Consider the following 12,115-nt stretch of genomic DNA (forward strand, 5'->3'; position numbering starts at 1 on the left):
CCCAGAGACTGGATCATAGCAGCAATACCCTTTCTGATTTTCTGCATATCCAAGGAAGACATACTTCTTTGCCTTCGAGTCAAGCTTCGAGCGGTGAGGACCAGGGATATGCGCAAAGCAGAGATACCCAAACACCTTGAGAGGAATATGAAACATCTCCCCCTCAGGAAAAAGGAGATTGAATGGGGTGCTGAATCCAAGTATACGAGAAGGCACCCTATTAATCAAATATACTACTGTGAGAACTGCATCACCCCAAAACCGAACTAGAACTGTAGATGTGATCATCATGCTTCTTGCAATCTCAACAATGTGTCTGTTCTTTTTTTCTGCAACACCATTCTAATGTGGACTGTAGGAATAACTGCTCTGATGGACAACACCATATTCTGACAGATATGAAGCAAGGTGTTTTTCAAAATATTCCCTGGCACTGTCAGATCTGAACACCTTTATTTGTGTTCCAAATTGTGTTAGCACCATCTGATGAAATTGCCTTACCAAGGATGGTACCTCATCTTGGGATCTCATCAAGTAAACCTAAGAATGTTGAGAGAAATCATCCATAAATAAGAGAAAATATCGGTAACCACCCATAGAAGGAACATGATAAGGTCCCCCACACATCAGAATGAATAACATCAAAAGAAAATGAACACCTTTTATTACTGGCTTTATAGGAATGTCTACAATGCTTTCCAAGTTGACAACCTTCACATTCCAAACTTGACAAACTAACATACTCAAATAGCTTTGGAAACAAAAGACTCAAAGAAGAAAAAGGCAAATGACCCAAACGATTATGACAAAGCATAACCTGACCCACAGACCCTAACTCACTATTTCTACTGACATGATGACTCTGATGAGGAGAAAGCACATCTAGGAGGTAGATTCCATTCACTTCACGACCACTCCCAATCGTCCTCTTTGAATCCAGATCATGCAAGATACAATGACCAGGAGAAAAAATTACTGAACAATTCAGGTTCTTAATCAAACTACTAACAGATAACAAATTAGTGCTCAATCTAGGAACATGAAGGGCAGAGGGAAGGGAAATGGAATCACTAAACTTGACAGACCCCTTCTCAGCAATGGGAACATGAGATCCATCAAATGTGGAGACCCTATCTCTAACAGAACAAAGTTGGTAAGAGGAAAAAATAGTGGAGCTATGGGTCATGTGTTCTAAGGCTTCAGAATCTATAATCCAAGGGGGTCCCTCCTTACCTGAAGTAGAAACATAATTTGTAGTGGCATGTGAACTACCTATGTGAGCAAAGGAAGTAGAGTGAACTCCACCAGAACCACCTGTACCTTGCTGTTCGCCAATTGCTGAACTAGAACTGGCTGTATCCCGCTGGTTCAGAAATTGCCCATACCTCTCAAGTTCGGCCCTTATTGTAGCAGCTGCAATAGACTCCAAAGCAGCTATAGTAGGAGGGGCCGGAATGTCACCAGTGACTGCTATGTGAGCATTTCCCTTCCTATTTTTGAGTCTATTCGGCATAAGATGTGGATGAAGCTTCCGACAAGTATCTCTTGTGTGCTTAGGCCTCTTACAGTAGTCACAGATCAAATCTTTTTTGTCTTCTTTCTTGATCTCATTGCCACCCCGATCTCCACCTTGTTTAAGTCTCACAGTGCTAACCATGGCTGACTGATCAAAACCAAAATTTTTCATCATCACATTTCTCCTACTCTCCTCCCCTGACCCAAAGGCATATGCCTGGGAGAGGGTAGCACTGTCCTTGGCAAGAATGTGCTGGCTTGCAATATCATACTCGGGATTAAGGCCAACAAGAAATTCAAACATCCTATACTTCTCTAGGTGTTTCTGGTAGGTTGCTGCATCCTTAGTGGTTTCCCATGCAAATGTCTCTAAATGGTCAATCTCTCGCCACAGGGTTTTAAGGGCTGAAAAGTAAACTGCAATAGGTTTGTCTCCCTGCCTTGTAGTGATAATATGATTTCTCAATTGATAAATCCTAGCAACATTCTCCCTCTGTGAATAAGTTTTTGCAACTCCATCCCATATTTCCTTAGATGTATTTGCCCATAAAAAGTTTTTACTTATATGGGGCAGCATGGAATTACACAGCCAAGTCATCACCATATAGTTCTCCTATACCCACCGGGAGCTGTTAGTTTCGGGTTTAATTTCTTCATCAGTGATATACCCTAACTTCCCACGAGCGCCAATTGCCATCTTTGTAGATTGTGACCATTCTAAGTAATTCGAACCATCCAACTTAACTATAGTAATGGTCCCAACCCCGAAAAGGTCTCTAGCACCTTCTCCCACTAGTCCCATTTCACTCCCGGGCTTGTTTTCAACTCTGTGACCATCCATACTTCTCAAATGGTGCAAAGAAAATTACTGTAAAATGCAAGAAGATCAGATGAAACACTTTGGAACCAACAATACTGTTGAAATAATTTAGTTTTTTGTTTTAGGGTCTGTTTGGCTAGTTAAAGCATTTTTTATTTCTGTTATTTCTGTTATTGTACTCACTTACAGCAGGGGCACAGGGGTCTTTTCCCTTCTTATTTTTGCCGCCCTATATAATATAATAAAAGCTGGCGCCGCCAGCACTGTTCTATTGCTCCAAACTTTTTCTTCTTCGTTTCTTCCTTCTCCTTTCTCTCTTCTTTCCTTCTCTTCTCTACTTCCTCATATTTCAATCAGATTTATTGTCAAGTTGGTATCGGAGCAAGGCTGTTGAATCTGGGCGATCAAGTTTTTTCTCTTCAAGTTGCTGAATCTGGGCGGAACAGAGGACTGAATCTGGGCTGATCAAATCAGATCTGCAACTGGTACAACCCTAAAGTTTTCTTTCTTCTTTTATTTCTTTCCTTGGTCGTGTACCAAGTGGAGAGCAAATGAATCCAAACCACTGAATGTCGACAGACTTTTGTGAGGGTTATATCTTTTATTTGTTGGATCGTGTGATCCTGTACCTATGAAAAGGTGACTGTAGGTCGTAGATGACCTGTTTTCTCTACTCGTTAGTCTGATTTCATGTGTGTTAGGATCTCTCTTATTGATTAATGCTGTAGTGGAACTTACACGTTATTGATTAATGCTGTGGTGAAAATCAGTCTCGTCATAGTTCTTCTTTGGAAGTTGGTGCTGTTTGTTTTTGTGCTCAGATTAAGTCCAGAACTGAATTGTTGTGTGTGGAGCTTTTGTCAATATAAGGAGGGATCCTAAGTTGAGAGTTTAGATAAAAAAACTTGTGTTACCATGTCGTCTGAGAATTCTGCTACTTCAGAGATTCCAGGGAGCCACAATGGAGTGAGTGGGGAATGGATATGAGTTTCCCCATGGCTGTTATTCCCTTTGATGGTCTGAACTACCTTGAGTGGTCTAGGGGAATAAAACTCTACATCACTGCTAGGGGGAAAATAGGATACATCAATGGGAGAGTGAAGGAACCGAAGTACGGAAGTGCTGAATATGATAGGGGGAATCAAGAGAATAGTATGGTGATGTCATGGCTCTTGGTTTCCATGCTGCCACAGGTAAGGAAGACTTTTATGTGGGCTGAAACTGCTTGTGAGATATGGGAACAAGCAAAGTCCACCTATTCAGAGCAGAGACACTATGCCAAGATATATCAACTGCAAGCTGAATCCTCTACTTGCAAGCAGGGGGAGAGGAGTCTCTCGATGTATTATTCTGATTTGACATTGATATGGAAAGAACTTGATCACTACCAGAATGTGAATTGGAAGTGTGATGAAGATGCAAAGGCGTATAAGTCACTTGTATCTCAGCAACGGGTCTTTGCCTTCCTCCTAGGGCTGAATCCTTCATATGAGTCCATCAGGGTGCAGATCTTGGGTAGTAAAGACTTACCATCAGTTCAGGAGGTGTATACCTTAGTGCAGTCAGAAGAGAGTAGAAGAAGTGTGATGAATTGTGTAGAAGGGGAGTCAGTTGCCCTAACTGTTCGGGGAAATTCAGATACAAATGTCGGAGGTGCTTTTAAGAAAGATGACTCTTAGAAGAGAACAGATGATAAGAGTAAACTTTGGTGCACTCACTGCCAGAAGACACGACACACGAGAGATACATGTTGGGATCTCCATGGAAAAGAGAGAGAAGAGGCAGCTGCTCTCTCTAGAAACCTCCAAATCAGGTAGGACTTGAACCGCCCTCTACAGAAAACTCCAAGGAACCCTAAAAAATTTGGGTGCCACTTCCTAGGTCAAAATTGAAGAGTCCAACAGAAACAGGACTCTCCCCCTTTCTCCAGTTTTTCTTGATTTTGATGAGTAACCCTAGACCAGCTATAGGGCAAAATAGATTGACCAAAAAATCCAAAAACTGGGCTTACTTGAGATCTTTGATCAGCCTCTTAAATCACCATGCAGTCGGTCGATCTAGGGCTGCATGAGAAAATAGCTCAAGGAACCTTTGGCCTTGCTCTGATACCAAGTAGAAGTCACTGTTTGTAAATCAGGATGATTTTCTTGTGAAGAGAAAGAAAAAGAAGATGAAGAGTTTCAGCAGTAGAGAAGAAAAGAGAGGAAAGGAAGAGTGGGATGTTAACCAGAATTGAATTAGTTCTGGCTGCCAACCCCTCATTATATTTTATACTTAACTTAAAAGAATGAAAGATTACAAGAATGCCCTTAGTAGGGCGGCTACTAAAGTAGCTGAACAGTCACAACTTAAAAAACATAAGCTAATTGGCCTAAAGCCCCACAACTTCATAACTTAACAACTTAAAATAAGAACAAAAACAACTGGGCCCAATAACTTGAAATCGGCCCAACTCAACACGAACCATCTACATAGCCCTAGAGTCCTTGTCCTTAAACATAAAACTGGAAGCGAAACTTCACAGAGCATAGTTATTCCCATCAAATTTGACTGACAGTAAATCCCTTTTGTCTGAAGCCATTTCAGTTGGAAAAACAACAAGAACTAGAGTTGCAGCAAGTAAATCTGATCTAACAAGTCTCAGATCAATCACTACAGATCTGATGTAACTAAGAGAAATCATATTTTATGAAATAAAAGCCTCCAAGAAGTTTCTGAAAGATTGACAGTCCAGAAAAGGAGAATACAGAGTCGACTGCAAGAAGATGAAGTTAGAAACCATACCAACAAGGAACCAAACCTCAAAGCAGAGATATGGGAAGCAAAAGTAGGTCTAGGCGACACCAGATCTAAGGCTTCAAGGCTATCCAATAGAGCAGAAGAGAGAACCGAATCAAACACCAACCTGGTACTCGCCTTTCACTGGAAAACAACCAAGAAGAGAACTGATCGAAACAGTCATTAGGAAGTTACCAAATCAATCTCAGAAACTGAAGAGAAGAGATGACTTCTGATGCACTTTAATCGAAGTAAACAGCAGCCAAGAGCAAGAGCTTCCAGCCGATCTAGAATCGAACTGCACAGAGAAGTTGAAAGGGTGTGTCTAATGTGCACACACCCAAAAAGATGTATTATATTATATATTATTTGGGTACAAGAGAAGGGAAAGGACAAAACTGCCCTCCACTAAAACAAATAAAAAGATTTATACAAAAGAGAAATAAAAGATATTGTACACAAGGTACATGATAATATAATACTCCCAATAAAGTAAGCTCATAGTATCTCGACATGTTGTTACCTATTTTGCTACTCTTGAGGGACTTTGGGAGGAGCTTGAAACATACTAAAGATACATGCCGGATTTTTACTGATAAAAAAAAAAAAGATGCATCTGGATTTTAAATCCTCACCTAAAACCAGCAGCTCTAAGGAAGGACAAGAAGCCAAACTAAAGTAATGGACCTCTTGGGCATGTTGGAGGTTTAAATATTGCTGAGAGCATGCAAAGGAATGCAACTACCGGTGCTGCTTCTCATGTGGGACAGACTACTACTCATCAGCTTTCCAGAATTCACAGCCCAAGAGGTAGAAATCCTCAATTGGGCTATGACTCGATTTAGATAATCTTCTGTTGATTCCTAATCCTTTGCTAAGATAGGTACTGCTTCTGCTCTCAGTGTTATTCAGGCTGCATCTTCTAGCTATTGGGTCATTGACTCGTGAGCTTTTGAACATGTAACAAATAGCTCCTCTTTGTTTTCATCATATCATCTTGTTTCTGGTCAAGATAAGGTGAGAGTGGCAGATAGTTCTTTATCTGTTGTCTCTGGTAAAGGAGATATTCAACTTGGGAAAAATCTTTCACTCAAGCCCGATCAATAGCATCAAATGGATAACAAGGAACATTGCACTCACAACATAGTGGGTTCAGAGGTCATCCAACTCACTGGATGATTGTTTAGCTAAGCTAGGGTTTCAAGGGATCATTTGTTTTGGGCTAAATTGTAAACCATATAATAGGTGAGGGGTAGAAGCCTATGTATAGTCTGATTATCAGCTTGATAGTTAATTGAGGCTGACTCTTCGGATGCTCTTTTGTACCTTATAATTCTCTTTAATTGGTAATATTATTTTTGTTATTGTTACTGATAAAATATAGAAGGTGACTAACAGATGTTAATTTAGATGACAGAGGAGCAACAACAATCTCTTTATTGAAGCCTTTAGTTACTTGCATATATGATCTCAAATAGGAACAAATCCACTAAAGAAGCAACGGTGATACAATTAATATAAAGTGCCATTACCCAATGTTAGTTCTAACTATTTGGGGTCTTGGGAGGGTAGACTGGATATGGTCCTAATCTTTACCTTTTTTGCATAAAGTTTTTTTTTTGATCAGTAATCAATAAAATATTTCATTAAATATGAAGAAATATGGCATTGCAGTTTAGTGCACAAAGAAATACAGATTATCAAGAATTACAACTTCTAACCCACATCTGCCCAAAATGGTTGATCCCTGTATACCCCTTGTTTTTCCAGAGTATCAGCCAGCCATTTAAAGCTTGCCTCGAGCTCCTTTGCTAGGCTTTTGATTCCTCTGATTAGATATCTGAATATCCACACTCCTGGACTGCTGTCTTCCTTGCAAGAATTTACTAGCTTTGGTTCTCCCTTGACCTCCAGTTTCTTAAACCCCTGCTTCTTTGCTAGTTTCAGACCTTGGTGTAAAGCTGTTAATTCTGCTCTTGCGGAGTCCCCTACTCCAATCGGCCCTGAGAACAAAGCTACCACTTTCCCTGCATCATCCCTAGACACACCTCCAACTCCTGATAGCCCTAGACATAGTTTTCAAGGCGCCAAGGCGAGGCTAAGCGACTGGGGGGCGCCTTGTCGCCTAGTTGCCTAGGCGAGCACCTAGGCGTCGCCTGGGCGATGGATTTTTTATGTTGAAAACATAGATCCTAGGGTAGTTCCCTAGGTACCGTAATCATATTTCTTTAATAATTATTCATGATTTTCATAAAAAAAGTATAAATTTCATATTAAAGCATAGAAAATCAACATATTCATGAGAAGAAAAGGAAGAAGGAAAATAAAATTCAAAAAATAGGAAGAAGAAGAAGAAGATAATAAAAGGAAATTAGTATTTTATAATTATAATTATAATCTCAAAAAAGAATGAATAAAAAGTATTTTATAGTAGGAAGTAGAAAACTGCTTGGCGATTAGGTGAGGCGAGCCTCAAAGGGTGCCTTGTCGCCTAGGCGTCTCCTTGACAACTATGGCCCTAGAATTATTCTATTAGGCTGAGGAGGCTTCCAGTCCAGAATTATTCAAACCCAATTTGCTGTTTTGATCTTTATGCTTTCACCAATGTCCTCTAAACTCCTAGACATTTCTTTGAACAGTCTTCCATTTCTTTCATCCCAAATTATCCAAATTGTTGCTGTCCTGACTGTCTTCCAAAGTAGTCTTCCTCTCTTTTTTGCTTGCTAAAGAAGTTTGTACTAAACAACATAATGAAGTCTTGTGGGGTGTCCCACCTGCAGCCAAAGAGGGAGGAAATGCACGTCCAAATACAATTTGCAAAGGAACAGGAAATTAGTGAGGAGTTGTTTCACCATTTGCCTTACATAAGACACATATGAGGGGATATGCTTTTGTTTGGCCTTGCATTTTTTTTTGCTTAAAGTTACCTCTCTTAGACTTGAACCTGCATTCTCATGCTTGCCAGCCCAAGATGATATGCGACTAAAATGACAACCAATCTCTTGAAGTAGAGGCCAAAGATTTATGCTGGACTGAGGGGGACCCCATGGACTGTTTGGGCTTTACCTCAAGTGGCCTTTATGAAGGTGAAGGATTGATCTCCTAGGATTAGGAATGCAAGATGTTTAACATCACACTGGCTACTTGTGCTTTTTAAACAGACTTGATTGAGGGTTAATACTTGGCCCTTACTTGTTTTCTCTAGTTTTGAATTAATTGACTGACAGAGTATTAAATGATGAACTAAAGAGGTGGTGGTGCCTGCATAAGGAACACACTTGTTGAGCTTAGGAGGATCTTGTTTGGTTTTCTTAGTTTTTGCTTGAGCTGGAGGTTTCATTGTTTTTCTTTTTGGAAATTTAAATTGGTTTTCATTTTTTTTTGATTATTTTGTTCTCATCTGGATTCTAGAGAGCTCCTTGTTTGATGAATTACAACTTCCCACATCTGCCCAAAAAGGTTGTCCCTTTATATCCCTTGTTTTGCCAGAGTATCAGCCATCCATTTAAAGCCTGCCTTGAGCTCCTTTGCTAGGCTTTTGATTTATCTGATTAGATATCTGAATATCCACACTCCTGGACTGCTGTCTTCCTTCCAAGAATTTACTAGCTTTGGTTCTCCCTTGACCTCCAGTTTCTTAAACCCCTGCTTCTTTGCTAGTTTCAGACCTTGGTGTAAAGCTATTAATTCTGCTCTTGCGGAGTCCCCTACTCCAATCGGCCCTGAGAACAAAGCTACCACTTTCCCTGCATCATCCCTAGATACACCTCCAACTCCTGATAGTCCTAGATTCCCTATTGAGCTTCTGTCGAAGTTAAACTTTATTCTATTAGGCTGAGGCTTACACCTCCTTGTGTTTGGGAGGCTTACATCTCTTATGTTCTGAACTACGCTTCACACCTCTAGGTAGTGGAATGCCTCGCGTCATCTTTCCGTGTTTTGAAACATTGACTCAAACGAAGCATTCTATAATAGTTACCGTACAAGTTGATTTTCTTTTCGAAAAATACAAAAACCAGAAAATTGAGAGGGGGTTAGAGAGAGCAGAGGGAGCAGATAACTGGACATTTCTTACATTAACTACATTGAGGTTCATGCATATATGGTTCGAGCATTTCACGCTGGATAGGAAGAATGGAGAGAAATAGGGGAATTATTAACTGTTTATCCTCCTAAAGGTTTTCATTTTGATTTCTAATTCTATTTTGTAACGACTGTTGTGATCTAGTTAAGGACTTGTTTCCAAATTTGATTTGAGCTAACTTTACAGGTCAGCTGAAAGATTTGATCCTCGAGAAGCTTCTTGGACCAGAATTCCTAGCATGAATACAAGGAGAGGGTGTCACTCAGTGGCCGTTTTGAACAATAAACTGTAAGTTAACTTTTTTAATGTGTAGCACCCTACCTTATCTGTGACACTGTTTTCTTTGTTGGTAGCTTTGCACTTGAATGTGTTTCACGTTTTTGGTGATCCTGCTGAAATGTTTATTGTGACTGCCATACATTTTGATTTGTCAGATAACACATTCCAAGGCTGCAGTTCCATTTATAGATGACTTTTGCAGTTTATTGTTAACTTTCTTTTTATTCTTTAATCTGGAAAATTTGGTAAAAAGTTAAAACATAGTGTCAGGTCGCCAACTGAGGGGTGACTCAGTTAGTAACTTGGTATGTTAGCTGGTTTGTTCCAGCAGAGACGGGAATTTGAATCCTGCAACCACCAAATTTTGGGGGGGGGGGGTAAGTGTGGTGCTGCGCTACTCAAACGGCCCCTATGGGGATTTGGGCGTATCACCAATTACCAAAAAAAAAAAAAACACAGCACCAGGTCTAGTTACAGAAATTTATTTATTTTCTAGTCATTTGGCATCTGAACAATCTCAGAATATTCAATGCTTATGATGAGAAACTATTTCTGCAGATATGTACTTGGTGGGTACGATGGGAACAAAATGGTTCGAGATGTTGAAGTTTTGGATCCCCGTACTGGTGCATGGATGACGGGGGACAACATGAATGAACCTAGGGGTTACTTTGGTACAGCAGTAATTGGAGACTCGATTTATATAATTGGAGGAACACAATATGGTGAGAACATTGAATGCACGGTACGTCTGTCTTACTCCACATCCCATGTTCTAAGAATTTCTTTGGAGATAGTAACTGTTAATTGTCTTTAATATATATCAGGTGGAGTTGTACAAGGAAGGCCATGGTTGGAAGATGACCAATTTGAATGCCATCGGTAAAAGATACTCCTTCTCTGCCATTGTCCTATAGCATCAAATTAGTTGCAGGTTGCATTGGTTTTTCTTGAGGAAGCATTAGAAGGTAATGGCTATATGCTGAACCTGTCTTTTTTCTTTTGGTATTGGTAATCTTGATCTGCCCTGAATTATTATTTAATTTTCAATCTTTTAAATTGTCCATGTGGTGTATTGCACATGTTGTTTAAAATATGTATTTGCACTGCACAATATCTCTAGAAATCTAGAAAATTTCTAAAATGAGATAATATGAAAACATCCTTCTAAAGGATATTCATATCTTTTTGGATATTCAATTTTAAGGATATTCATATCTTTAACTGATGAATGGAAAAGAATTTTCATATCCTTGGTAGAAGAAAGGACCATCTTACTAGAAGTGAAAATTTAGCTCGTAAGGATGGAAGCCATTCTATGCCTCATTGTATGTGCATGCTATTTTGGGATGTTAAATGTTATATCATAACAACAAAAGAGCAGAAAAGGTATGAAAATGGAAAAGGGTTATTTGTAGGGTTTCCAATGGGTTGTATCTGGTTGGGTCCAGATTCGTCATATCACACACATTTTGCCCTATTAATAATGTCTACCTATCCAGATTCTTTAATACGAATGTTGGCCATAAATAATTGGTGAGAGAGGAATATGTGAGACGTTTTTCCAGCTAACTTGATTTAGACTTACGTAAGGAGTGGGTATGCATCCATTATGAACTTTCTCTCTCAAAAAGTGGTAGTCCACTTAAATACGTTTCATCTTTTCATGAAAGAGAAAATTGAATGCAATATGAACAATTGTGTAAATCGACGGATCTTGTTTACTATCCTCAACTTCCATCAAATATGTTTCTTGATCATAGCCATATTGGATAGGAGGTCTAGAGACCTAAGTAGAGCTTCTAGGTAGTGTGGGATCATAGTAATCTAGTGTTGTTGGGACTCTCCCATTGCGGTGGTAATCTCCTCTTTAAGAACTATTACTTGCTGAGATTGATCGTTGAGGTCCTTGAGGATATAATCCTCTTCCATAAAGTGGGCATTTTGACTGACGACACCCTTTGTTCACTAGGGTCATAGAATAAGTAGTATCTTATAGAATCCTTCGGGATTCTAGTTTGTCAGTACTTGTCTTTTTAACATGTTCTTAACAACCCCAAATTTTTAAGTGTCTTACACTGCTTGTTGCCAAAAGTTTCAAGTGCTTCTTGCCAAAAGGAGGTGGGTAACTTGGAGTGTATAAGGAGAGACCTTACCATATCTAATAATGTTCGGTTTCTCCTTTCAGTTACACCATTTAACTAAGGAGTAGCTAATAGTGATAGTTCATCCAATACCCCATTTGTTTGCAAAAGTGACATTCATCTAATGACTTGTCTTTCTTTTTCCTTTTGGATTTTTTGTTCTTCTTCTGAGGTTTCTTACTTTGCTTCCTTGTATTGTTACCATTTTCCTTCCTTGGTTTTGCAAGTAGATGAAGATGCTTATCCTTTTTAATCAGTGCTTCAACATTTTACAACATATTGTGGAGCTTGTTCAAGGTGGCAGTCATCTTGTTCATATTGTTGTTATTACAAACTGATAAAAGGAAGGCGAAAGAGAGTTAGGATGATATCCGTTTTTATGTCATCCTCTAACTTGCTGCCAAGAGGCTCTAGTTCATTAATATAACCTATAACATCTTCATGAGATGGTCATGAACCAGCTGACTCTTAGGGCCTGTTCGTTTCCTCTTAACT

The 12,115-nt window shown here is 39.4% G+C and overlaps 1 protein-coding gene across 2 annotated transcripts in view; it reads left to right on the forward strand.

Annotated features, from left to right (window-relative positions):
• LOC104604166 (influenza virus NS1A-binding protein) overlaps window positions 1–12,115 on the forward strand; it is a 71,755-nt gene that overhangs the window by 38,848 nt on the left and 20,792 nt on the right. The window contains exons 8-10 of one of the 2 annotated variants that reach the window (XM_010268425.3): window positions 9,384–9,485; window positions 10,035–10,221; window positions 10,304–10,444. In XM_010268425.3, the coding sequence (XP_010266727.1) occupies window positions 9,384–9,485; window positions 10,035–10,221; window positions 10,304–10,393 (379 nt within the window). In that variant the 3' untranslated portion in view covers window positions 10,394–10,444. The remainder of the gene's footprint in view (window positions 1–9,383; window positions 9,486–10,034; window positions 10,222–10,303; window positions 10,445–12,115) is intronic. The other variant, XM_010268426.3, reaches the window with a different exon arrangement.

Source organism: Nelumbo nucifera, chromosome 2 (assembly GCF_055504915.1).
Source record: "Nelumbo nucifera cultivar China Antique chromosome 2, China Antique-T2T, whole genome shotgun sequence".
NCBI lineage: Eukaryota > Viridiplantae > Streptophyta > Magnoliopsida > Proteales > Nelumbonaceae > Nelumbo > Nelumbo nucifera.